The sequence below is a fragment of the Budorcas taxicolor genome, chromosome 12 (genome assembly GCF_023091745.1).
Source record: "Budorcas taxicolor isolate Tak-1 chromosome 12, Takin1.1, whole genome shotgun sequence".
NCBI classification, from domain to species: Eukaryota; Metazoa; Chordata; class Mammalia; order Artiodactyla; family Bovidae; genus Budorcas; species Budorcas taxicolor.
In genome coordinates, this window is record NC_068921.1 from 20,733,624 (window position 1) to 20,761,557 (window position 27,934).

General features: G+C 45.0%; 1 protein-coding gene and 2 non-coding genes across 3 annotated transcripts in view; 2 read left to right on the forward strand and 1 right to left on the reverse strand.

The window, feature by feature from the left end:
• The window catches only part of FAM124A (family with sequence similarity 124 member A), a 119,628-nt gene that overhangs the window by 9,183 nt on the left and 82,511 nt on the right, over positions 1–27,934 (forward strand). The window contains exon 2 of the mRNA XM_052650140.1: positions 1,062–1,093. Within this exon, the coding sequence (XP_052506100.1) occupies positions 1,062–1,093 (32 nt within the window). The remainder of the gene's footprint in view (positions 1–1,061; positions 1,094–27,934) is intronic.
• On the reverse strand, positions 14,173–14,245 carry TRNAG-CCC (transfer RNA glycine (anticodon CCC)). The gene has a single exon. It is a non-coding gene; the product is annotated as a tRNA-Gly (tRNA).
• On the forward strand, positions 17,385–17,457 carry TRNAG-UCC (transfer RNA glycine (anticodon UCC)). Its single transcript has one exon. It is a non-coding gene; the product is annotated as a tRNA-Gly (tRNA).

Consider the following 27,934-nt stretch of genomic DNA (forward strand, 5'->3'; position numbering starts at 1 on the left):
TAAGAAACTCAGTGGAATAAAAAATGATTCAAGAAAGGCCACATGAGGCTTAGTAAATACAGGGAGTGTGTACCTATAAAATTAAACATAATTAACTAGTCTATTTGCATAACTATGTCCCCTAACTACCACCTTGGCAAAATAAACCCCTCCGTGCCTGAGAGGTTAGTTGCCTACTGAGAATGACTTGGGGACCCTGCGGGGAGAAAACCAATAGCTTCTGTACCACGGAAGTTGCCGGAGAGGGACGGCTTAAGAGCCACACAAATAGAGCAGAAACTTAGTAGAGATTAAGCAGGCAAGTTCTTGGCCAGATTCCCATTCTCACAGAGGCCTAATGCCAGCCGCTGATTTTCTGTGTAGAAACTGATGGGTTATTTCACCCTGGCCCTAACCCTGCCTTTGCTGATCATAGCCCACATCCTGTTACTCTAGTATCAGCAGGATTTCTTCCCAGATGGAACTGAAATCAACCACCATTGTGCCTGAATGTTTCCTGATAATCAGCCAGACCTTGAGTATAGGGGCCCTCCCAGCCAGGGTCCCCTCTCACTCACCAGGGGTCCACTTCACCTCTGCTTACATCAGCAAAGAAACACTTCCCCAAGGGGTGGAACTGACCTTTGAAGGGTTTAACCTTTAGCAGCGGTTTAACCTTCGTGGGGGGCGGTGCTGGAGGTTGGGGGTTGGGGAGGGGTTGTGAACCCTTTTGAGAATCTGTTGAAAACACTGAGCCTTCTCCCCAGACAAATAAGCTTCCATTCAAAACTTTGCCAGTAAATTTAGATGGTTCGGAACCCATCTGGTCTCCCATGTGGGAGACTCACAGAGCCCATATGAGGGACCCTGGGTTTCTAGAATGTCTTTATAGTTGAGCTTTCAAATTCAGACATAACTTGATTCTGTGCAAAACAGTCCACAGCATGACGCTTTTTAATTTGTGGCATTTCTTTACCAGTTAAATGCTACTACTGACTGTTTTAAGATTCTAGCTTGAAGAGATCACTTGGATAGAGAAAAATCACGTCTAATCCTACTAATACTGATGTTTTGTGTTTCAGGTCCGACTACAGCCATGTGTCCTCCACCAGCAGTAAGTATGGCTTAAATGCCCTTCCTCTTTGTCTTGAGTACCCTGGAGGGGTGGGCAGTCAGTCCCATTTCTGTATGTAGAGAAGGCTATCCATGCTTTAATAGTAAGAATCACAGAAGGTTTACCAAAGAACGTGACACAGGATCCTGTAAATCTGGGAAGTAGAATTTGATTGTACCTTGACTTTAGGGCTAGACATGCCACTATTTTCCCTATGGAAATTCAGCCTGGAGGAACTAGTCCAGGCTTTATTTACCTGCATGCTTGCAAAATACCTTCTCTGGTAAAGCTGAGGTCATTCATTCACTCAACAAACATGTCAAATACCTACTGTCTGGAGCTCACAGCTCAGAGTGCCTTCATTGGATCCATGCTGCTGCTGCTAAGTCGCTTCAGTCGTGTCCGACTCTGTGCGGCTCCATAGACAGCAGCCCACCAGGCTCCCCCGTCCCTGGGATTCTCCAGGCAAGAACACTGGAGTGGGTTGCCATTTCCTTCTGCATGAGGTGGCCCCAACTCCTCTGTTGGGCAAACTTCCTCCCATGTATGTCTGTACCTCCAGGCAGATGTCATAGGTGACTATTACATATGGTAAAGCCAAACAAAAAAAAGAGGACTGTATTTATAAGTATATCTGAGCATAGAAAAAGGTACCTGTATTAAATATTAACAACTTACAAATCTATTTATGGGAAATTAGGCCTTACATCTAGGAGCAATGTGCAAAGATGAAGATCACTACGAAGCCATTCAGATTAATTAAACACTTATTTTATAAACAAAATAACAGAAAAATTGTCTTACAATAAAAGCCCCCCTCCTTTTTTTTTTAATTTGAATCAGTAAACACTGAATTGTTCTGTCCTAGCTTCATGTTAAACTCTTAATTCTAAATAGTTCCCAAATGGAAAGATACTTAATTGGATTATTCTATTTATTGATGTTCTTACTTAGTTTTTTCTTTGCAATAAGAGACTGGAAAGCTGTATGTCTGGGATGGTAATTTAGTGTCAAATTATATTTAGTTATTTGTATAACCTCGTGAGCAATTTCTGATCATTTCAGCCAACTGGAGACCCAGCATTGCCCCTTAGTTATTAAGAACCATTAGTAATAATGAGATTAATGCTCTAGTGATCTGCATTCCCTCCCTGAAGCTTCTGCATTCTGAAAAGCAGAGAATGTGCTTTCTCTCCCTGCCACCATTTTCAGTTTTGCCCAGAGGCTACATTTCTTTAAGAATGATTTTTCTAAAATACTTGCCTGAAACCTTTGTTCAATTTGTAGCTCTCAAATCAGTCCTCTGGGTCACAACAAAGCACCCCTCTTGTCAGTGAAACCGGTAATTTGGTTTGGGATGTTTTTCTCTCCATTATTTTAATTGCGATCTCTGAGTTGGAATTTTTCTTGGTGCAGTTGGGATCAATAACCTTTTATTGTTTCTTTTCTCTTTAAATATTTGGCGATTACTGCCTCATTCTTCAGTGTTGGGGCCTCTTGGTGAGTGAGGGTGTATACATGCGTTTTGTATTTCAATTAGTAAATGTATTTGACTACCAGTAATAGAGAAAAATAAAGACTTAAGTGTGGTTTTCTTTTCCTCTGTTGTTGTTGATCAGTTGCTAAGTCATGTTTGACTCTTTGTGACCCCATGAACTGCAGCACACCAAGCTTCCCTGCCCTTCACTGTCTCCTGGAGTTTGCGCAAACTCATGTCCATTGAGTCAGTGATGCCATCCAACCGTCTCATCTTCTGTCGCCCCCTTTTCCTCCTGCCCTCAATCTTTCCCAGTATTAGGGTCTTTTCCAATAAGTTGGCTCTTCACATCAGGTGGCCAAAGTATTGGAAATTCAGCTTCAGCATCAGTCCTTCCAAAGAATATTCAGGGTTGATTTCCTTTAGAATTGACTGGAGTGACCTCCTCCAAGCTACTCTCAAGAGTCTTCTCCAGCACCACAGTTAGAAAGCACCAATTCTTTGGACCTACTTTATGGTCCAACTCTTATATTCATCCATGACTATTGGAAAATCACAGCTTTGACTACATGGACCTTTGTCAGCAAAGTGTTTTCCTCTAATTAAGAAAGCAAGTCTGGAGGAAGCAATGCAGGTCTGTTATGCAGTCCTTGGATTTTGACTTCCATCCTCAGAATTGCCTCAGAGTTACAAAATAGCTGCCTCTGCCACAGCCATCACATCATTGTTCTGGGCAGCAAGAAGAGGTGAGGGGATACTGGTGGGCCTCTGGATGTGTTTGTCCTGTATGTTGCCTGAACTGCCTTTCCTCCCAGCTAGGAGCATCAGTCCTGGGCACACCTATACACAGAAGGCCCCTTATGCATCAAGTCAAAGGTAACAGGCTGGACCCTTTCTGAAAAGTAAAAAATCATGTTAAATCTAGAGTCTTAAGTCTATCCTTTAAAACATAGGTTCAATTGTGCTGCAATTGTAAAAAGTATTTTTCAAATTGATGTTAAAAATAGCATTTCCTCACAAACTGGAGGAAGGTTAATGATTTTCCCCTTCCTCCTGAATGGCTCAGTAGCAGGGTCACTCCCCCTCTCACAGCCAGCTTGGTGGCAGCATCCTCTGTGTGACCCAGAGGGCTCACCAGTCAGTCCCAGTTCCCGCATGTTGGTCGTGGAAGCACCTCCTGCCTGTCGGCCATTCTGCTGCTGTTCGTCAGCCTCTGTCCACTGGATGGCTTGTTTCTGAATGATTGCTGATTCCTGATCAGGGTTGGAGCACTGGTGCTAACTGGTCACTTTTAGGAAATGGATTTCTTTGCATCTGCAGGTGGTTCTTAACCAAATATCCACGTGATGTGCCTTTAGCTGTTTGATTCTGAGTTCACAGAGGTGTAAATGCTTCCTTGGGATGAGCTGGGGTTGGACTGTGTCTGTCCAGGGTTGGGTTTTGTCATTACTGGGGTGGTTGGGAGAGCTTCCTCCAAGAATACCACTCTGTTTGGCCGCCAGTTTTCTTCTTAGAATGCAGAGGCTGCTTCCTCACGCTGCCTGCCCTGATGGTGGTAGAAGAAAGGTCGGCCCCAAGAAAAAGGACCAAAGCGGTGATATGGGGTCCCGGTGTCCTAGTCCTGGTTCTGCCACGAATTAGCTGTGTGCTCTCGGGAAAGTCATCTCCCCTCTCTGAGCCTCGGTTTCCCCTTCTGTAGAATGAGGCGGTTGGGCTGAATGGCCCCTAAGGACCTCCCCAAGAGCTCTGGGATGCTCGGATGCGCCTGTCTTAGAAACTCCACTAAAGAGAGAGAAGAAGGGAGGGAGGAAAGACAGTGTTAAGACTCAAGGACTCTGTACCCTTTTTCTTCGTCCTGGAATAAGAGCCCAGAGGGTGGGCATCCTCTCTCGTGGATGATATCACTAACCCTGAAGTGAGGGCTGTTCAGGCCAGTTTGAGCTTCCGTGAGCTGCCTCTCAGTCACTAGAGACATTGTGGTGAAGGGCAGTTGCTTCTTTTTATCTCCCTCCCCTCAAATAAGTGGATAGGGGAGGGGAAAAGGAGAGGACATATCATGGGGCATCTTCTTTTTTTTTATCTTTTAAAAAATGTCATTGAAATATAGTTGATTTATAGTGTTGTGTTAATTTCTGCTGTACAATAAAGTGATTCAGATACATTCATATATACATTATTCTTTTTAAATATTTTCCATTATGATTTGTCACAGAATATTGAATATAGTTCCCTGTGCTATAGAGTTGTTGTTTAGCTACTAAGTCATGTCTGACGGTTTGAAAATCAGAGTCCGATTTTCAGAAAGAGTCCGCCAGGCTCCTCTGTCCGCAGGGTTCTCCTGGCAAGAATACTGGAGTGGGTTGCCATTCCCTTCTCCATGCTGGGCGTCTTGTTTTTCCGCCATGTCCGGGATTAAAGGATTGCCTTTCCTTTGACTGTGTCCAGTCTCACTTTCAACTCAGGAGAGTGGCTCAGGGGCTTCTTTAGCGGATGTTTCGGTTTTGTGTAGATGAATTTTGTCCTTGTTGCATCTGGTCCATTTGCCCTTTTCAGACTGATGGCCAAAAAGGCTTTTCATTTGTCTCTGCAAAAACTGTACACATGCTGAGCATTCAGGAGATCTCAATAAATCATGATGCTTCCTTAGGAAGTTGAATTTAATTTATACTCTCAGAATTTTGGGCTTCCCTGGTGACTCAGGAGGTAAAGAATCTGCTTGCAATGCAGGGAACGTGGGTTGGGAAAATCTCCTGGAGGTGGGAATGCACCCCACTCCACTATTCTTGCCTGGAGAATCCCATGGACAGAGGAGCCTGGCAGGCTACAGTCCATGGGGTCGCAGAGTTGGACATGTTCGAGCAACTAACACTTTCACTTTCTCAGAATTTTAGGTTGTTTTTTTTCCAGCAGCCTGGCTAGAAGATCATCAAGCCACTCTGTACAGTTTGCATTCTTAAGCGATTTAAATAAAAAGAGGAAATTTTATAAATGGGATAAAATAAAAACAATCATTTTGCCAAGGGGAAAAAAAATCAACTGCACTTCCCGTGACGTGTGATTGAATATTTCCATTCCAATAAAGATTATAACCATACTTGGAGAATTCCTCTTAGAAGATGCTGGGAGTTGGAAAATGATATTTTCAGGACAGTATAACATTTCTTGGGGACTTCGAGCTACAGGATAATGCCGGTAGGAGGTAGCCAAAGAATTCATGAGTTCTCTCTGTTTAAGACTCTTCTTCACAATCCTTCTCTCTTTGCCCTCCTAATTGTGCCTAAGACTGTTTTTTCTTGAAACTCAAGTAGAGTCATTAACTCTTCACCTGGCTCTTATCAACTGCCTGTGACAGCAGGAATGCCTGGCAGTTTTATGCTCTTTCAGACTTTCCAAAGTACACATGGCAAAAGATCAGTTGAAGTGATCAAGAAGGTGCTTGGCAGTGCCCGGAGGAATCCTCTGTGTCTGAAATTATGGAGAAATGGCCTTGAGCAGTGCGTTCTGCTCATCTGAGCCCAGGAGCGTGTAGTAAGCTGTGCAAAAAAGGCACATGTATGGGTGGGCGGGAGCCACTGAACCTGTTTTCACCCGTTTCCCCCCCATCTTCCCTGGCCCCTGCCTGTGCCCCTCGATTCCTGCCCGCCAGTTTCTCTCCGCTCTCTGTCCCTTGCTTCCTGCCCTGCGCTTCTAGTGAGTCAGGTAGCTTCCCTGTTTCCCACCCACATTCTCCCTGATGGTCCTGAGCTCCTGTCCCCTCGGTTTTCCTGGGGCCACGGTGTCTGTGACTGGCCGTTGAGGGCAGCCTCAAAGAGGCCCAGCTGCTGCTGAGGGCCTCTGGACACATTCTCATCTCAAGGAAAAATGGTCAGTAGATTGCAGGTGTTTGCTTGGGGTTTTGTTTTGATAGGTAAGAAGTAAATTTAGAGAGAAACGCACTCCACAGAGTATGGGCCATCTCAGAAGGCAAGAGAGACCTCAAACTATGGTGGGGTTAGCTTTTATGTTGTGGTTTAATCTCTAAGTTGTGTCTTATTCTTGCGACCTCATGGACTGTAGCCCACGAGGCTCTTCTATCCGTGGTATTTCCAGGCAAGAATACTGGAGTGGGTTTCCATGTCCTTCTCCAAGGGATCTTCCAGACCCAGGGATCAAACCTGGGTCTCCTATGCTCCAGGCAGTGTCCTGCATTACATTTGAATTCTTTACCAGCTGAGCTACCAGGGAAGCCCCTAAGCTATTATAGACTGGGCAATTTTCATAGGCTAATGAGTGGGGCAGATTATTCCAACTATTTGGGAGAAGGGGTGGGATTTCCAGGAATTGGGCCACTGCCCACTTTTTGGTCTTTGATGGTCAGCCTTGAAACTGTCATGGTGCCTGAGTGTGTCACTTAGCTTGCTGGTGTGTTACGATGAGCATTTACTGAGGCTCAAGGTCTAGTGGAAGTCAACTTGTCCGCCCATCTTGGACCCATTTGGTTCTCATCAGTTTATGTCATGTCCTCGAGCTCTGTCATCCTTTCGAAGGCTGTGCCCTGCCCCCGCAGGTGCTTTTTAAATGGAAAAAATCAGGCTATCTTGATTAAATGGCAACCCACTCCAGTACTCTTGCCTGGAGCATCCCATGGACGGAGGAGCCTGGTGGGCTACAGTACATGGGGTCAAAAACAGTTGGACACGACTGAGCAACTTCACTTTCACTTTCTTTCAATTCACTTGGTTAATTGCAAGGCACTGTAGCTGGTTGAGAGCCACCTTGGGGCTTGTCAAGCCTGCCTCGCTGTTCTGATGGGAGGACATCCCATCCCTTCCCAAGGCTGCCTTTGTTCACAGACTCATCTTTCTAAATGCTGTCTTTTTCTTTTCATTTCTCAGTGGTGTCATCATTTCCATGCTATTTCAGGATACGGAAGCATAATACATTTTGATTTTGTCTCTGGCTACATCTGTGCCTCCCCTCAGCATGGAGGGAAAGATAAGCCCATTGTGATTTAATTAATGAAAGAATGTAAGGAGCTTTTAAAGCAGCAGCACCTAGAAAATTATGGTTTTGTCCTGTAGGACTCACCAATGGTGGGGAATATTTGTGTATATGATTTGTGTCCCTATATCCAGAGCTAAATTCAGACTTGGGATATGAAATATTCATTATTTTCTTTCTGTTTTTATTAGAAGAGAAGATAACTTATTGACAGAGTTTGTTCATTTTACAGCCAGTTTTTATCACACACATCCAGAAACAGGAAGATCAGTGTTTTGGAAGAGGTGATGGGAGTCAGTTTCAGTTTGATCCATTTGTAAGTGTCTTAATTTTGTTTTCTGTGTACAGTTCTTTCCCCATTATGATTTCAGAACAAATATCTTCCAGAATCTTATTCCATAAGATCTAAGCAGAACTCCAACCTATGTATTAATCCTTATGAAGAACAATTTCAGCCATTGAAGTTGCTTAATTCTGTGATCAGTGTGGAATCAGCAATATACACAGGCTTGCCAAAAGACTAAAAAATCCACCTATTCCATCCCCAGCTTCACATTCCTAATGCAGTAAAAGCACCAAAAGAAAAGTCACAAATTTTCTCTAATTTAGAATATTGCCTTTCAGACAAAGTTAGTTAAAGACCGTAACACGGTCTTTAAAAACCAACCTGACAGGTATCTTAAGTATCTCAGTTCACGTCCACCACTACTTTCTTTCATTTTCTACTTCTCGGATTCCAAAGGGCTTATTGATGTTAATACTAGTGATGCTGTCCGACATACTGTTGTATACATACAGTTGATATACAGTTGACATAAAACAAATGAATGCATTGGGGACATGTGTATATATTTTCAGTGCAGAACAGTCAGGGTTTGTGTGCCAGGAAGGCTTGAGTGTGCAACTTCCAGCAAATGAACCCCAAACAAGAACTCCTTCCATTTTTATTCTGCGTGAGAACCTGTTCTGGCCTAACAGTTAGGTTCACATGCAGAGCTGCCCTCATGGAGGTTGCGGTGAGCTACTGCACAACTGGAATGATGCCTCAGCCCTGGACAGGCTCTGTGACGTTACCACTGATGATGCAGCCCTTCCTCATCTGTGCTCATGGTCACAGAGACCAATCAGAAGCCATTAAGATGTTGTGCATGTAGACAGATCAGTCTGATTTTCTTGTCCAGTCTGTCCTGCCTTGTGGCTCTGCCTTCCAAAGAGTAGGATTACTGCTTTTACTCAGAAATACCTATTGGATTCCCTAGCATGGGGCATCTGGGCCACCCACTGCCAGCTCCTGCAGCCGTGTGGGAAAGAGCCCTCAAGACGTCCTCTCTCCTCCTGGGGATGCACTGGTCTCACTCCAGTTAGGAACTGGCTCTCCTGCGTATGGAGAAGGGCCCTGGTGCTTGTGGCCTCTTCCCAGGGCCCCCGACACTGAGGCTTTCCCTGGGGCATCTGTGGCTTCGTGTTTGAGACAGCTGCTGTGCTCCTGGGCCTTCCTCGTAGGGCCAGAGCCATTTAGCACGTAGCTTGTAGGGAACACTAATATAGATGCCTCAGCCCTGTGAGTGTCATTTTTGACAGGTCTGGGCCTTGCAGCCACACAGGTGGAGCTGAGCAGAGGCTGAGAGCTATAAAATGCAGCTGGTGCAGGTATTTGCCCATTCCACATTTTGTCAGCTGCCCAGACAAGGTATTCTTGGCTTGGCATAGCACATTAAATCACCAAACAGGAAAACTTGCTACTCAGAGTGTAGTCCACAGACCCCTGCATCAGCATCACTCTGTTAGAAATGTAGACTCCCAGGCCCCACCCCTGAACTCCTAAGCCAAGTGAGTTTGCACTTATATTTTACAGAGCACTGATCTAGCTCTTCCCCCCAATAAATAAGATTGCTCTTAATCGTCCCTGATTGCTCCAAGTTTCTTACTTTCAGAGGCTAACTTTTAATGATACAGTCAAGGAAATGGCAACCCACTCCAGTACTCTTGCCTGGAAAATCCCGTGGACAGAGGAGCATGGTAGGCTCCTACAATCTATGGGGTCACAAAGAGTCGGACACGACTGAGTGACTTCACTCACTCTGTGGGCCCTAGGATTTGTATAACTATAACATCTAGATAAAATTATCCACTTAATATTTAAGTTATTTTATGGATAGTGTAAAAGAAGAGAATTGTATTCCTCCTCCAAGAATAGCTTTTTTTAATTAATGTGTTTTATTTTTTGCCTGTGCGGGGTTTTTGTTGCTGCGGGTGGGCTTTCTCTAGTTGTGGGGAACAGTGGCTACTCTCTTCTTGTAGAGCACCAACTCTGAAGCGCTGGTTTTGGTAGTTGTGGCACACAGGCTTAGTTGCCCCGCGGCACGTGGGATCTTTCCAGACTAGGGATTAAACCCATGTCCCCTGCATTAGCAGGCAGATTCTTAACCACTGGACCACCAAGGGAAGTTCTAAGCGTAGTTTATTTTAAAACATAGGACCTGTTCTTTATCAGGCTAGCTAGAGGTATTTGTCTGGGGTTCTTTTGAGAAGCAAGCAGCAGCTTTATCTATATGATCATGGAATTAGCAAATGAAACCTGAGGTGAATGAACCTATTGGAGCTGAAATTGTGAATGCACTTTGAATGTTAGTTAGTTGATGGTGTGGAATCTATATATTCAGAGTCCTCTGAGTGGGAACCTGAGAAACTAGACAGTATTACTGTTTGACAGTTGATAAGAGAAAAGCAATAGCCAAAGATACTCATCAGGGAATCAGAGTCTGAGTTCAGTATCCCATATGGATAATTCCTCTGATGGTCTGTTACATGGACATCCGTTTCCAAAAAATTGTCGTGTAGTCCTTCTGGCTTCAAAGATAAGTTTTAATTGTGTGATTTCAACTATATAAAGGGTGTCCATTTCTAGCCAGGATGTGAAAGAAAAATGGAGGCAGGGTTCTCATGATCAGATTTTCCCTGAAGGGCTGAAGTGACACTTCAGGGACATCTGGTCTACCACGGTTGTCGGGACCCCACCCCCATCCCAAGAGAGGGAACAAAAGTGAATAGCTGCCATTACACATTCCCCTAGCATGCCAGGTGCTTTTCTCACCAAAAGAAGAAAACTCAGAATGCTGCCATCCAGAAACAAGTCATAATTTGGTGTCTGCCTTTACAGATTTTTTTCTGGGCATCTATATTCCTACATATATGTATATTATTACCAAAAGTAGTATTGGAGAGTTTTATAGTCTGATTTTCTCACTAAGCATATTGCGAACTTTCTTTATATACCAAACTTACTTCTGTAATAGTTTAACTGTACAGTATTCCATTGTATTTCTTTCTGTACCAAACTTCATTCACTGGTACCCTATTGTTGGTCCTCTTCTCGTTTTCACTATTATAAGCATTGGCAGGAATATTTTTATACCACAAGTTTATGCATATCCTTCATTATTTCCTTAGGATAAATTCCTAGAAGTGAAATTGTCAAATATTTACTTTTTAAAGCTTCTGATCGCTCTTGCCTGGTTATTCTCCAGAAGAACTATTTCACTGTCCTGTGGGCATGGATTTGAGTGCCAGGGTCTTATAAAAATTGAGATTTTATGCACAAAAAACTGTATAGATGGCTACTCACACACACTATACTCACATGTACACAGTAAGAATGGGCAAAAGTGCTCTAAAGAGTAGATTGTAAACAGGGAGACCCAGCTTTTGGAGGCCCATAAGTTGGAGTCTGTTCTCTGGTTCTCATTAAATGAATGATATTGATTATACACCCGCTCCAACCTCAGGCATTATTAACAATACCCAAACACCATCAGTACCCTGCACAGGCTTCATGAAAAGTAATTTCCCTCCAGTAGCCAATTTCTATCTTTATTCAACATCAAAATTGTTGCCATTAACTTTTGAGGGGATAACAGGTTGGGAATATTCGGGGAACAGTATGTAAAAAGCCAGGTCATAGCCACTGAAGGTTATAATCAGAATTGACCAAGAAAGCAAAGAGGATCCCATTAGTCCTTCTTTCTTTCTTCTTTGTAAACCTTCTCTCCTTCCTCCAGATTTGTTGTGAAAGCATTAGTCACTCAGGTATGTCCAACTCTTTGTAACCCTGTGGACTGTGGCCCACCAGGCTCCTCTGTCCATGGGATTCTCCAGGTAAGAATACTGGAGCAGGTTGCCATTCCCTTCTCCAGGGCATCTACCTGACCCAGGGATCGAACCTGGAACTCCTGCATTATAGGCAGATTCTTTTCCATTTGAGCCACCAGGGAAGCCCCCCACATTTGTTAAACTTTCAAATTTTGTACAATACACTGGTTATGGAAGAGAAGAAACATTTTACCTGCTCTCACTCCCCCCTTTTTTTTATCTCACTCTGACATCTGACATTATTATTGATATCAAAAGGGAGTGAAGCTGAGCTGTGCAACCAATGCTTGAAGGACTTCTCTTTCCTTCTGTGTAACAAGAATAATTGTGAGAGGTCTTTCTTTTGTCTGTTGCTGGGACAATGGGCTTCCTCTGTGATTCCATTTTTAATATTCCACTGCCTCAGGCTTGAACCTAGTGAGGCTAAAATGTGTGAGTCATAGATAACCTAGACTTAGAAGCTGGAGGTCTTTCTGTAGGCTGGCATGTTTAGAGGAGGTCCCTATCAGTTGGATTGTAACACTTTCTGCTGTCTGTTGAGAACTCTCTATGAACCTCCTGTTACAGTGAGTAGGAGTTTTTCACAGTCACCTGCTCAGGTATAAAGGTGGAACTGCCCTATATCTCTGTAATAGAGCTGAACTTCGTTCCTGAGCCTCTGCCCTCACCCCCTGGCAAGGGAAGGCACAGGTCTGCGCTGGGGGCCCCACCCCGCAGGGCTCAGCCTGGGAGTTCAGTACGTGATCCATCGTGAGAAACCTTCTGACATCCAGGCTTCGGTCCTGTCCCTTCCGGTCTTCTCCTTCCCCCCAGGAGCCCAAACATGACATCATCTGAGCGAGAAAAGCCACGCCCACAGCACCACACGTTCTTCTTGGCTTCCAGTTCACAAGGTGAACCCCCTGCTCTAGGTTCTTAGCCCTTTTTGGCTCAGAAAGCCTCTTCCGTCTCCAACCCCCCTATCCTCACAGTAGAGAGCTTTGTGCTTCCAGGCTTTTTGCTCTGCTGTGATTGGAAAACAACCTAAACTCAGAAGCGTGATGAATGAGTCCGTCAGCCCCCACACTCCCTGAAGCAAGGAACAGCCCGGACTCTGCAGGTGGAGGGAAACAGGCACTAAGAAAACGGGGAAAGAGGAGAACTTCGGTTATTATCTCTGCAATTCATCTTCTAGAGCATCCTAAACCTGCCACCTCCCAGTTTGTGTTTTTCTTATATTGCTCACGTGTGAGCGTCTTGCTTTCTTAATTAGGTTGTGAGCTCGGGAAGGGACTCTGTCTCTGCCTGCTTTGCAGTCCTTGGGCGCATCAGTAGGAAAGGGAACTTCAGAACCGGGCAGAACCGCAGACTAGGAGTTGGGATGTGTTTCTTCTCTTTCTCGACCTGCCATTGACTAACTGGTCAACCTGGGTGAATCGTCTGACGTCATCTGAAACATGCCGGTGGGTGGCGGTGGGTGGGAGCAGACCTAAATGCCTCCCCCATCTTTTTTTTTTTTTTTTTTTTGGCCAATCCGCATGGCCTGTGGGATCATAGGCTAACCCGCCCCCTATGCATTGGGAACATGGAGTCTTAACCACTGGACCACCAAGGATGTCCCTCCCCCATCTTTAATTTTTGAGTTGCCCCCAGGAAGCTTGTTCTTCCAATGGGCTGTAACATACATATTTTTCTAAGGAAACTTGGAAACAAGGACCGGGGGTACATCAATATCCTATTCAAATTGGCAACGCTTTTGAATGTTTCACTGAATTTTAGGCAAAAAATAAATAAATAAGAGTCCACAGGCTCTATTTCCCGTATTGCTAGTTTGACCATGAGCAAAACCAGATTTAATCAATGATTTTCCTAAGACCATCCACTATGTCTTTTATATGCATGGCCGTAGTATTTTTTTTCCTAGACTTGTAACGGCTAATCATGGCCCGTCTCATTTCTCAACATCCTGCCAGACAAATCCCTTTTTAAAATAAATCTTAATTACAGTAATTATGAGGGTTCCTCCTGCTAGCTCCATTGTAAGGCTGAGCGGTCTTGGTGAACAAATCCTGGGGATAGGTTTGGTTAACATCTTCCTCTTTTGTCTGTTTGGCTTTGATGGATACACCTTACTTCTTAAAACAAGATTAACCCTCCAGTCGTGTTGTTGGCAAGCCCTGCTGCCTCACCTCCAAATCTTCAGAATTTTATTGAGGTCCTGGCACTCTCAGGGGAACTGTGCCACTGATGGAAATGACAAGATACAATGTGTTCTAGAAAAAATGGCAGTTACTGAGTAGAGTGATCGTGTGTAGAATACTAGAGACTCTGCGGTCATTCTGAACAGTATAATTTTTATACATAAATGGTCTAGTACGTTTTAAAACAATTTCTTTATTGTTAGAGTTGCTTGAACACTCCTTTGTTTGTTTGTTTGTTTGTTTTAATATTTATTTGGCTGCACTGGGTCTTCGTTGTGTGATGTGGAATTTAGTTCCCTGACTAGGGATTGAACCTAGGCCCCCTGCATTGGGAGTGCAGAGTCTTAGTCCCTAGACCACCAGGGAAGCCCCCCGAGTACTATTGCTAAGCATTGAATGTTAGTGTGCATCAGGCCTGTCTTACCTTCTCATAAACTTGCAAAATCATTAAGTCCTCAGGACTTGAATAACTATGCCAGATATGCTTAAGTGTTTTTAGCTGAATTAAAGCTTCTCAGACTAATCACATATCAACTTCCTGGCCCTCTTCCAGAATGGCAGTCAAGCAGTGTCGGAATTTAAAGTGACTTGGTCCTTCCTGGCTGGTTGGTGTCTGGCCTTTGATTCCCCCTTTTCTCCCCATCTGGAGGTTTGTCTCACAGCAAAGCTTAGAAATACCTTTAAAGTCAAGTGGACATCACAGTTCCACATGAAAAAAAAACATGCAATGTGTCTAAAGCATCTGCCTTGCTTTCTATATTATTTCTCTCTTAATAGTTTTAGAATGAGCTTAAGAATACGAATCACATGTTCAGATTCCTGACATTGTTTCTGCAATAGATGAGGAAAATTGAGAGACTGGTCAAATACAGTAACAGCAAAGCCGTACCTCTTACAAAAGCCCAAGGATCAGAAAGATGCCCTAGTGTTTTCCTCTGTCAAAGGAAAACAGAGGGTTTTTTTTTTTTGCTTCAGTCTATATGCGTACATGCTGAGTCATGTTCGACTCTTTGCGACCCTATGGACAGTAGTCAGGCTCCTCTGTCCATTGAATTTCCCAGGCAAGAATACTGGAGTGGGTTGCCATTTCCTTCTCCAAGGGACCTTCCCAACCCAGGGATCGAACTCGAGTCTCCTGTATTGGTAGGTGGATTCTTTACCACTGTGCTATCCTCCTGCTTTCTGACTTCACCCATTAGCCTATGCTCTGGGTGTGTGCGTCCTACACACCCGATGCGCCATTTTCCATGGGTTTCCATGTGCGTCTGGTTGATAGACTAGGTATTCTAGCCTGTATTCCATTCTTCAATCACAGGAAAGTCCGTGGTACTAGTGGTAAAGAATCTGCCTGCCAACGCAGGAGACTTAAGAGATGCAGGTTCGATCCCTGGGTCTGGGAGATCCCTTGGACGAGGGCATAGCAAACCACTCCAGTATTCTTGCCTAGAGAATCTCATGGACAGAGGAGACTGCTGGGCTATAGTCCATAGGATCTCAGAGAGTCAGACACCACTGAAACGACTTAGCACGCACGCATGCTCTGTGAATTCAGGCTGAGAGGAGAAGCATTTTGGATCCCCTATGTTAAATATTCTATATGTACCTCACTGCCACCAGATTGCCACTATTGCCAACCCTGTGTCTCGTTTTGACTGTATTTTGGGGCTGGCACTGGGACCGGTCTTATTCTCTTCACAGCTCAAAATTTCAGGCCAATCAAAGGCCTTGTCAAAATCATAAAAGTACTAAGAATTGAGAATGTCTGGGGCTTTAAGTGTTGTCAGAGACAAAGGGGTTTGCTTCAATTTTTAATTAGTTCAGAGGTTCGAAGAACTGGCTTTAAGAAAAACTGAAAGAAAAAAACAGAGCTGAAGGCAGGTTATTCATTACATTTCGGATGAATAGATTCTCCCAGGAAGGAATTTGGAAGCCCCTTTCTGGCAGCTTTTATTTCTGGCATTCAGGAAAGACCAGGCAGCTTAATGGTGAGAGGTTGGCCCCCTGTGGCACTTTAACGCAGCGGGTTTTGTGTTCCTTGTCATTCTGGGGTCTCTTTCCCTCCTGCTTTCTGACCCAGTCTTACTTCACACGTCAGTCTATGCCCTGGGTGTGTGGATCCTACATACCTGATCCACCGTTGTCTGTGGGTTTTCTGCCACTTGGTCATGTGCATCTGGTCAGTAGATTAGGTATCCAAGCCGCTGAACTGTTGGGTGCCTCAGAATGGGGCTTTAGAAATGTAAATAAGTTTATTCAACCTCCTGCATTTGAGGTTGGAGGGACTCTAGCTAAACTCTGGAGCCAGGTTCCCTGAAGCAAGCAGCCTGCAGCAGCTGGAGGGGCCCTTGTTCAGACTCTGTTGGCCTTCTGAGCTGTGTGGGGGCCCTGTGGGTCTTAGGGCCCTGGAATGGTCTAGGACAGTTTATTTAGGTGATGGTCGGGGTTATGGCTGTTGCCTTGGAAACCCTTGCAGTACCCACATTGAACATGAGTTTGTACAGTGAAGTGTCTATTGCACTTAGGTACCTGACTTCATCTTAATTTGTTTATTGTCTATCTCCCTCACTAACTAGATGATAAGTTCTATGAAGGCAGAGACTGTTTTATTCACCACTGTATCTGACACTTCTGGCAGATAGTAGGTGCTCCATAAACATTCCTTGATTAAATAAGTCAGTGCCGTGCATGCACGCATGCTCAGTCGCTTCAGTCATGTCTGGCTGATTGTGACACTATGCACTGTAGCCCACCAGGCTCCTCTGTCCATGGGGGTTCTCCAGGCAACAGTACTGGAGAAGGTTGCCATGCCTTCCTCCAGGGGATCTTCCTCCCAGGGATCGAGCCCACGTCTCCTGTGGCTCATGCATCACAGGCGGATTCTTTACCGCTGAGCCACCAGGGAAGCCCAAGTCATTGTCACAGAATTGCAGACTGTCCGTGATAAATGGTGGATAAAGTGACAAGAGACATTAATCATTGCCCAGAAATTCTAGAAAGGGGTGTCTGACCTTGTCATGTCCTTAGACTTGGCCAGGCATTCATTCCCTTTGGAACAGGTGATCTGGACCTTCACTTGGACATACCTGCTATTAGGAAGTCAGTGTCTTGAGGACACAGCAGTTTGTCAGTTCTGCAAGGAGGGCTAGGCTGGCGGACACCAGACAGCAGGGGACAGTGCAGGCAAGGCTGGCGTGAAGCCTTGGGATGCAGAGAGTGGCAGTGAGGGGTCCTGCCACAGGCAGCACTGAGATGACCCAGTGGGAGGCCCAGCATCAGGTCATCTGTCAACAAGCAGGAGGACTCAGCCCCCTCCCTGTGCCTCCACCAGACTCAGGACCCCCACACAGGTCAGAGATTGCCAGAAGCTGCCCAGACACATCGGTCAGTCCATTCACAGCAAAAGTACCCAACCACATCTCCTGATGGAGCCTGGCCAAGCAGGCTGCGGTTCAGGGCAGGATGATCATAAGGTTGGTGGGCTCAAGAGGCAAGAAAAAGTGGGACTTCCCTGGCAGTCCAGTGGTTAGGACTCTGCGCTTCCACTGCAGGGGGCCCAGGTTCGATCCCTGGTCAGGGAGCCAAGGTCCCACCAGCTGTGTGGTGTGGGAAAATAAGTAAATTTACTTAAAAATAAAAGCGGCAAGGTGACTTCCCTAGCAGTCCTGTTAAGACTGCTCTTCCATGGTAGGGGCTGTGGATTTGATCCCTGGATGGGGAACTAAGATCCCACAAGCCATATGGCATGCAACCCCCCAAAAAAGAAAAAGCACATGTTGAGGAACATAGAGACCCAGTTCTTCCTCAGCCTAATGGCCTTTGGCAAGTCAGTTAACATTTCACCTGCAAGATGGAGAGAAACGATATACCTTTGATCTTGGGGCTTGGGTTCCCAGCCAGAGATTGAGGCTAGTTCGCAGTGGTGACGGCACCTCATCCTAGCCACTAGACCAATGATCAATGCCAAGGGCCCTGGCCCTTTGGCCTTGCAGGAAAGAACTCCCACAAAGACAGAAAGTAGTGAAGCTAGTAAAGTATTAAGAGGGAAAAGAGTACAGTACATGTGAACAGACACACAGGCAGACTCAGGGAGAGAGAGTCGCTGAACTCGTGGCAGTTTGAATTACTTTTATGGGGTATTTCTTCTGGGTTTCCTTTGGCCGGTCATTTTGATTTGCCTGGTTCACAGTTCATATTTGGTATATCTCAGGATCCCCCCATGTGTGCACACACATCTCTTAGCCAAAATGGATTTTACTGAAGAGGCGTATGGGTGGAGAACATCCCCTGGCATCACTCGCCTTTGGCCTCCAGGGAGCCTTTTCTGTTCATGTGTGGTCAGGGAAGTCCCCTGACTTCAAGAAAAGAAACATATGGTCCGGGCAGGGCCCAGCCTCCTCCCTTAAAGGTCCTGCTCTTGTCTTTGAGTTTTGATCCACAGGGAATGAATCTCCAATCGCTTTACCCCAGGGCTGGGAGGTGGGGTTTGGGGAGCCTCTACCTCCTGCCTCACCTTTATCATGGTGGTGTTTTAAAAATTGGTTGGTTGGTTTAGTTGCTAAGTTGTGTGGCACTCTTGCAACCCCCTATAGCCTGCCAGGCTCCTCTGTCCATGGGATTTCCCAGGCAAGAAAACTGGAGTGGGTGCCTTCTCCAGGGAATCTTCCTGACCCAGGGATCAAAGCCAAGTAAACCTTAAATGAGATATTTGAGGCTTTTAAGATAGTGTCTGACAAACAATAAGAACACAATACATTATTGTTATCGTGTAAGTTATTTTCTGTTACACTTAACAAGACAGAAACAGGGGAATATACAAAAGAGTAAAATATTGGTGTAAAGGGAACAAATCCTCAAGCTAATAATACTCTTTCTGCCTCATAAAAGGCCTGACCTGGTGCAGCGCTTTACTTACAGCTGCTTACAGTGTTATCCATTCTCCAAAGAAAATCTAATTGTATAGAATCACACAGGAAGCAATCTTCCTCGTCCTCTTGGGAAGCACAAGCCAGTTGGAAAGCTTGGTGAACAGCTCCGCTCTCTCTCCAGCCCTGGCAGGGGGCGGGGGGTCCGCCCGTTGGCCTCTTGGGTCTGCGTCCTTCCCTCACTGAACAGGTGTTCTCTGAGGGCCTTTGAGAGGCCGTGTAATAGATATGATAAAGGCATATCCTACAGTGACGCTGTCCCTGCTCCTCCAGGGAGGCGGAGAGGCCTTTCATAGCAATTAATTATTCACATTTTCTTTCCTGCCCCTCTAATACTTGGTTTTCTATCTACCTCCATGGAGGCAGGTTTTCTCTGGGGCGTCTGTAACCCCAGTGCCCAATGGTGGTTTGGAGCTGTGTTCTGTCCCCCTTGGAGCCTGCTTATTTCAGGGTCACGGGCAGTGGGCACAGGCTGGCAACAGCCAGAGTGTCCTAACATCAGCACTCATTCCCCCGACTCTTCTTGGGGACAGGATACTGGCTGCTGATGTCTCTGTGGTTCACGGGAGCACAGGGGTCAGTTCTTCATCCTCATTGCTTGGTCGATCAGGGTTGCATCCTGCGCTGCCTGGGCGAGCCAGGCTTGGTGGAATGCCTTTCAGCCCCGTTCCGAGGCCGGGCATCTTGCCCTTTTTGCAGAGCTGTAAACAGTCACTCAGGCATGCAGGCTTCAGCCTGGCCTTTGTTACTGCTCCCTGGGAAACCTTTGTGCTGCTGTTAGAGGTGGCCCGACGCTGGGCACCCTGACAACTCTGTCTTGGAGACTCAGAAGTTACCTTCCCCCTCTCATACCGGCTGCTTCCCCAGTGTTGCTCTTCTGCTCTTATGTGCCTGTCATGCCCACCTGCAATGCTGGCTTGATCCAGTTCCCCTTGAAGACAGTGCTCAGATGTAGAGACCGGGGCATGCACCCTCAGGGAGGTGGTTTCTGGGGCATTCTCCCTCAGAGACCCAGGGCCAGAAGGAAGAGATGTAAATGTGTGGCCACAAAATACAGCTAGGACTGGGGCCGAGGAGCAGGCAGGCGAGCAGAAGAGGGAAGTGGCAGCAGTGTGGCCAGAAAGGGCTGGAGAGTGACAGCTGCCCCTTCAGCTGGGAAGCGAGTCCTTTTGCAGAACCTCAGGGGGATGGCACCCACAGACCTCAGATGCCACGGCCAAGTGCCTGCCCTCTCACTCCCTGCCTCTGTGCCCTTGGCAGTTTCCTCCACCTCTTCGTGCCTCAGCTTCCTGCTCTAGGACTGTTGGTGGGAATTCAAATTGATAATAACCACTATGGAAAACAGTATGGAGATTCCTTAAAAAAAAAACTAGAAATAAAACTACCATGTGACCCAGCAATCCCACTACTGGGCATATATACCCTGAGGAAATCATAATTGAAAAAGACACACCTACCCCAATGTTCATTGCAGCACTGTTTATAATAACTAGGTTATGGAAGAGCTTCCCAGGTGGCACAGTGGTAAAGAATCCACCTGCCAGTGCAGGAGATGCAGGAGACACAGTCAATCCCTGGGTTGGGAAGATCCCCTGGAGAAGGGAACGGCAACCCACTCCAGTATTCTTCCTGGACAATTCCATGGACAGAGGAGCCTGGTGGGCTATAGTCCATGGGGTTGCAGAGTCAGACACGACTGAATGTACATGTACGCACACACACAGGACGTGGAAACCACCTAGACGCCTATCAACAGATGACTGGATAAAGAAGTTGTGGTTACATATACACAGTGGAATATTACTCAGCTATAAAAAGGAACGCATTTGAGTCAGTTCTAATGAGGTGGACAGACCTAGAGCCCATATACAGAGTGAAGTAGATCAGAAGGAAAAAGGCAAATATATATTAACGCATGTAAATAGAATCTAGAAATATGTTACTTACGAACTTATTTGCAGGGCAGCAGTGGAGATGCAGACATACAGAACAGACTTGTGGACCCAGTGAGGAAAGGGGTGGGTGGGGTGAATTGAGAGAGTAGCATGGGAACATATACACTGGCGTATGTAAAATAGATCACCAGTGGGAATTTGCTGTTTGACTCAGCTCAAACCAGTGCTCTGTGACAACCTAGAGGGATGGGATGGATTGGGAGGTGGGAATGGAGGCTTAAGAGAGAGTGGACATATGTATACCTATGGCTGACTCATGTTGATATATGGCAGAAACCAACACATTATAGTAAAGCAATTATCCTTCAATTAAAAATAAATTTTAAAAAATAATATTAAAAAATGCCTACTCTCACCACTGCTATTCAGCATAGTTTTGGAAGTCCTAGCCACAGCAATCAGAAAAAAAAAAAGAAAAAGAATCCATATTGGAAAAGAAGAAGTAAAACTCACTGTTTGCAGATGACATGATCCTCTACATAGAAAACCCTAAAGACACCACTAGAAAATTACTACAGCTAATCAATGAATATAGTAAAGTTGCAGGATATAAAATTAAAACACAGAAATCCTTTGCATTCCTATACACTAACAATGAGAAAACAGAGAAATTACAGAAACAATCCCATTCACCATTGCAACAAAAAGAATAAGATACTTAGGAATAAATTTACCTAAAGAAACAAAAGACCTATATATAGAAAACTATAAAACTGTTGAAAGGAATTAAAGATGACACAAATAGATCGAGAAATATACCGTGTTTGTGGATTGGAAGAATCAATATAGTTAAAATGAATATACTACCCAAAGCAGTCCATAGATCCAACACAATACCTGTCAAGCTACCAATGGTACTTTTCACAGAACTAGAACAAATAATTTCACAATTTGTATGGAAATACAAAAAACCTTGAATAGCCAAAGCAATCTTGAGAAAGTACAACGGAACTGGAGGAATTAACCTGCCTGACTTCAGGCTCTACTACAAAGCCACAGTCATCAGACAGTATGGTACTGGCACAAAGACAGAAATATAGATCAATGGAACAAAATAGAAAGCCCAGAGATAAATCCATGCACCTATGGACACCTTATCTTTGATAAAAGAGGCAAAAATATACAATAGAGAAAAGACAATCTATTTAACAAATGTTGCTAGGAAAACTGGTCAACCACCTGTAAAAGAATGAAACTAGATCTAACTTTCTAACACCATACACAAAAGTAATCTCAAAATGGATTAAAGATCTAAACATAAGACCAGAAACTATAAAACTCTTAGAGGAAAACATAGGCAGAACACTCTAACATAAATCACAGCAAGATCCTCTATGACCCACCTCCCAGAGTAATGGAAATAAAAACAAACAAATGGGACCTAATTAAACTTAAAAGCTGTTGCACAATGAAGGAAACTATAAGCAACATGAAAAGGCAGCCTTCAGAATGGGAGAAAATAATAGCAAATAAAACAACTGACAAGGAATTAATCTCCAAAATACACAAGCAGCTCATGTAGCTCAATACCAGAAAAATAAATGACCCAATCAAAAAATGGGCCAATGAACTAAACAGACATTTCTCCAAAGAAGACATATAGATGGCTAACAAACACATGAAAAGGTGTCAGTTCAGTTCAGTCGCTCACTCGTGTCCGACTCTTTGCGACCCCATGAATTGCATCACGCCAGGCCTCCCTGTCCATCACCATCTCCTGGAGTTCTCTCAGACTCATGTCCATCTAGTCCATGATGCCATCCAGCCATCTCATCCTCGGTTGTCCCCTTCTCCTCCTGCCCCCAATCCCTCCCAGCATCAGTCTTTTCCAATGAGTCAGCTCTTCACATGAGGTGGCCAAAGTACTGGAGTTTCAGCTTTAGCATCATTCCTTCCAAAGAACACCCAGGGCTGATCTCCTTCAGAAAGGACTGGTTGGATCTCCTTGCAGTCCAAGGGACCCTCAAGAGTCTTCTCCAACACCACAGTTCAAAAGCATCAGTTCTTCGGCACTCAGCCTTCTTCACAGTCCAACTTTCGCATTCATACATGACCGCAGGAAAAACCATAGCCTTGACCAGATGAACCTTAGTCGGCAAAGTAATGTCTCTGCTTTTGAATATGCTATCTAGGTTGGTCATAACTTTTCTTCCAAGGAGTAAGCGTCTTTTAATTTCATGGCTGAAATCACCATCTGCAGTGATTTTGGAGCCCCCAAAAATAAAGTCTGACACTGTTTCTGCTGTTTCCCCATCTACTTGCCATGACGTGATGGGACCAGATGCCATGATCTTCGTTTTCTGAATGTTGAACTTTAAGCCAACTTTTTCACACTCCTCTTGCACTTTCATCAAGAGGCTCTTTGGTTCTTCTTCGGTTTCTGCCATAAGGGTGGTGTCACTGCATTTCTGAGGTTATTGATATTTCTTCTGGCAATCTTGATTCCAGCTTGTGCTTCTTCCAGCCCAGCATTTCGCATGATGTACTCTGCATATAAGTTAAATAAGCAGGGTGACAGTATACAGCCTTGACATACTCCTTTCCCTATTTGGAACCAATTTGTTGTTCCATGTCCAGTTCTAATTGTTGCCTCCTGAGCTGATCACAGGTTTCTCAAGAGGCAGGTCAGGTGGTCTGGTATTCCTATGTCTCTCAGAATTTCCCACAGTTTGTTGTGATCCACACAGTCTAGGTACATATACACAATGGAATATTTCTCAGCTTAAAAAAAGAATGCATTTGACTCAGTTCTAATGAGGTGGATGAAACTGGAACCTATTATACAGAGTGAAGTAAGTCAGAAAGAGAAACACCAATACAGTATATTAATGCATATATATGGAATTTAGAAAGACAGTAACCATGACCGTATATGTAAGATAGCAAAAAAGAGACAGATGTAAAGAACAGACTTTTGGCCTATGTGGGAAAAGGTGAGGCTGGGATGATATGAGAGAATAGCATTGAAACATGTATATTATGATATGTAAAACAGATGACCAGTCAAGTTCAATGCATGAAGCAGGGCACTCAAAGCTGGTGCTCTGGGACAACCTAGAGGGATGGGATGGGGAGGGAGGTGGGAAGGGAGGGAGGTGGGAGGGGGATTCAGGATGGGGAGCACATGTACCCATGGCTGATTCATGTCAATGTATGGCAAAACCATCACAATATTGTAAAGTAATTAGCTTCCCATTAAAATAAATACATTTTTTAAATAATAATAAAATGAGGACTAGAGTCACACCTCCTCCTTTTGGGGTTGTTTATGAGGATTCCGTGAGTTCATACATATAGAATGTTGAGAAGGTGCCAGCCCATGCTGAATGTCACTTGTGTGTTAGCCAACAACTTCACCCCACATCCATGGCCGCGTGCACACCCTGAGTATGATGGGGTCAGGATCTTATTGGGACAGTCTGATACTCTGACCACTTCTTTTCCCAAACATTCTTCCTACCCCATCTGTTCTTTCCCTCATAGAAACCATTAATAATCTTCTCAAGTGAGTGTCTTCATCCCCAAATTATTCAAAGCCCTTCTTTTCCGTTTATAGTGAGCATCCATTACTGTTTAGTGAATCATGTATCTCCACTGGTGGGTGATGAGGACACCGTGGAAAAGTGAAATAGGCATTGCCGGTGACCGTGGTGTCTCCTCCTGCCACCACTGAAGCTCCTGACCGGTGGGAAATGTCACTGGTCTGTGTTTTCACTACTTTTGCGTCAAGTACACTTCTGTTGATAGTGGTGCTCATGTTCAGTGAAACAGAAAGTAGCCAGGTGAGCAGAAGGAGCATGCACAGAAAAGACCAGAATCACCCGTGAATTCTGATTGTTTTTAAAGCTGTCCAGGTGAATTTTCATCAGTTCAAATCAATATGTTGGTGTTTGGTCACTAAGTCACGTCCGATTCTTTCAATATGGGCACACACTTAAGAGGTAACTGCATGAAAGGGAATGTGGCCCAAAGGTAACTGGTACATCCTTGAGTTCAGCCCATCACCTCAGCAACATGCAGGTCCACTGCCAACAACACATCCCTCCTGGAAGTCACTGGGGCATCTCAAGCCAGCCTGGCCAAAGGAGCGCTCATCTTTCCCCACAAACCTGCCATTCTTCCTGTTTTCTACCTCAGTTAAACATCAATATCAGACAAGTTGCTTATGCCGGAAACATCAAGGTCAGCTCCTCTCCTGCTTTTCCTGCCCCCATCCCCAGGCCCTGGACTCCCTGTGCTTCCTAAATAGCCTAAGACTATGCCTCTTCTGTATACCCACTGACTCTGCCTGCAGCTGTAAGTATCGCTGTGTAACAACAATCCCCAAACAGTGGCTTGGGTCAGCTGATCCAGACCAAGCTCAGTTGGGTGGCTCTTACCACATGTCTTTGGGTGTCCGGTCCTGGCTGATGGAGGCCAGGCTCAGCTAGGCTGGGTCTGCTCCACATACCTCTCATCCTCCCTTCTGGCTCCAGTGGGCTGGGCCAAGCGTGTTCTTCTCGTGGAAATGTCAGAAGCACAGGAAGACAAGCCAAAACACATGCCACTGTTGTGTGTTTCTATTGGCCAAAGCTAGCCATATGGTCTCATTCAAAGTCAAAGGGTAGGGGAATGCACTTTAACCATTTAGTGGAAGGAAGTATAAAGCCACATGGCAGAAAGAAAGGTGACAAGACAAGAGAGAATAAAGAACCAGGGCCCATAATGTAATTTCCCACATCTTTGTTATCTCTTACTAGACTCATCACTCATTTTCTAACTTCTTACTTTGCCTGCAGCCAACCTCCCCTGACTTGATTCCAACATCCCTTTATTAAAACTTTCACTGCCCCCTTATCACTCCCAAATTGAGCTGAAGCCCTGTACAACTTGGCTCCCATCCATTTTTCCTTCTGCATCTGTTGCCGTGTTTCAGAGTTACTCACCACCCACTTCCAAATGTGCTTGTTTTTCATACTGATCTGTGCCTTCATAAACAGTCTTCCCTCTTCCTGCAGTGATCTCCCCCGCATTTGGGGTTATTGTGAGATGTTGTTGACCTATCAAAACCCAATTCACCTGGAGCCTCTTCCAGAAAGCCTTCTCAGAGGCCCTGTGGAGAAAAAAATTGCTCCTTCCTTTGTGGCATGATAGTAAATTAAAATCACATCATGCTCATACTTAACTCATATCAGTTTGGGAATACATGTTCAACCACAGAGAGAGAGAGAGAGAGAGAGCGTGAATAATTCCACCCACCATTCAACTCCATGATCGTGGGAGTACCGAGACTTCACTTTGCTGTTACATTAGTCATCATTACATTAGTTCCAGAAGCCTCCTGTAGATGAAAGACACAGCCTACTGAGCAGGGGTCTAGTGTTTAAATGATACAAGACTCTTATAACAGCCGTGCCGCAAGCCTTTATTTCATTTACTAGTCAACCAAAGGAACATCTATCTGGCTGTGTGGTCTTGTTGCAAGTCAGGACCTTCCAGTTCCATCTTGGAAATTCAAGGGACTTTCAGTGGTAGGTCGTCTATAGTAAATGTTTATGTGATTGTGACTTTAGAATCCTCCCGCATCAAAGATGCTCCTGTACCGCATTTCCTATAGACTTATGTCAGATGGAATTTTAATCTTTTATGTCTGTGTTTCCCAGCTAAGTTATGAGGTTCTTATTTGTGGCTCTTGGTTCTTTATGGCTGCTGCCTGTGGCTGTGCAGGTCATATACTCTAAGGGGGCACTAGTCATGCCAGAGTCTATATTAATGGACTGTGTAGCAGTCATGGTGCCAGCTTCCTTGTCTCCCAGTGCCTGGTACATTGCGATTGCTCAAGAAACATGTGGATGAATGAGTGAAGGACAAAGAGGAAACAACAGACTGAGCTAAATGTTCCCGAAATGGGTTTCCCAAGTGGTGCAGTGGTAAAGAATCCACCTGCCAATGCAGGAGAAGCAGGTTCAATCCCTGGGCTGGGAACATCCCCTGAAGAAGGAAATGGCAACCCATTCCAGTATTCTTGCCTGGAAAATTCCATGGACAGAGTAGCCTGGCAGGTTACAGCCCATGGGGTCACAAAGAGTTGGACATGACTGAGCTCACACACACAAATGTTCCCAAGTGAGAAATTTAAGAGTCAGGGTTCCAATGAAAATTCAGACAGGTTTTGCTCCAGCAAAATTAAGTTCATGTTATCATAGGTGCCTGTGATAAAATGTACCTGTCAACCCACTTGAAACATCTTAACTACCAAAAAAATCACCTTTCATCATGTGAACCGATTGAAACAGTGGTTCCTACAAAAACATCATTCTTCTCAAATGTTACCGACGGCATGATGGCCATGTGCCTAACACCCTAGTGGACATTGTGAGAGGCATGTATGTGGAGACAGGTCTAGATGCTAGATGAATCTTGCCCTCCAAGTCACAGTAGACTTAAATTTTCCTTGAGTTCCCTTGGATCGTCATACAACTTAAATGAAAAGAGAGCCATTATGAGTAAGAATAGGGTTTTTATCAGGTTATCTGATAAAATATGCAGAACATTCCTTAAGTAGTGTGGCCGGCAAACTTTTCACCCCATGGGAGAAGGTTGCGAAGATAGTCAACTTCACACTTGGAATCCGATGTTCTGCCAGAGGATATGGGGAGGGGAACTGACCCACTCGGGGTGTGTGGGCTTCTGGGTGGATGTGGCCCAAGGAGGGGTCCAAAAGGCAGCATGACACCGGCAGTGATGGTCCAACTATGTGCCTCACCCCACCCCAAACCACAGGCCTAGGAAGCTCTGACAGAACATGGGGTTCACCCCTCCCCCCGAATTGTTCTTCCCTCTGTCTCCAGCAGCAAGACAATCGCCTCCTGGCCACCCCACCAGCGCAACAGTTAGCAGGATGCCTCACCAGCCAGGGCTTGATGTGTCCATTAGAGGAAGTACATGGTGAAGAAAGGGTTCCATAAATGTTAAATGAATGAACCAAGTGATGAATAAGCCAATGAAATAAGCAAACCAAAGGAGTGTTTATAGGAAACCTTTGTGGGGGAAGGCACTACAGTAACCCTGGGAAATTCTAAATGGTGTAAGTGGATCTTCTCAACCCAGGGATCGAACCCATGTCTCTTACGTCTCCTGCATTGGCAGGCAGGTTCTTTACTGCTAGTGCCCCCTGGGAAGCAAATGTTGTACACCTA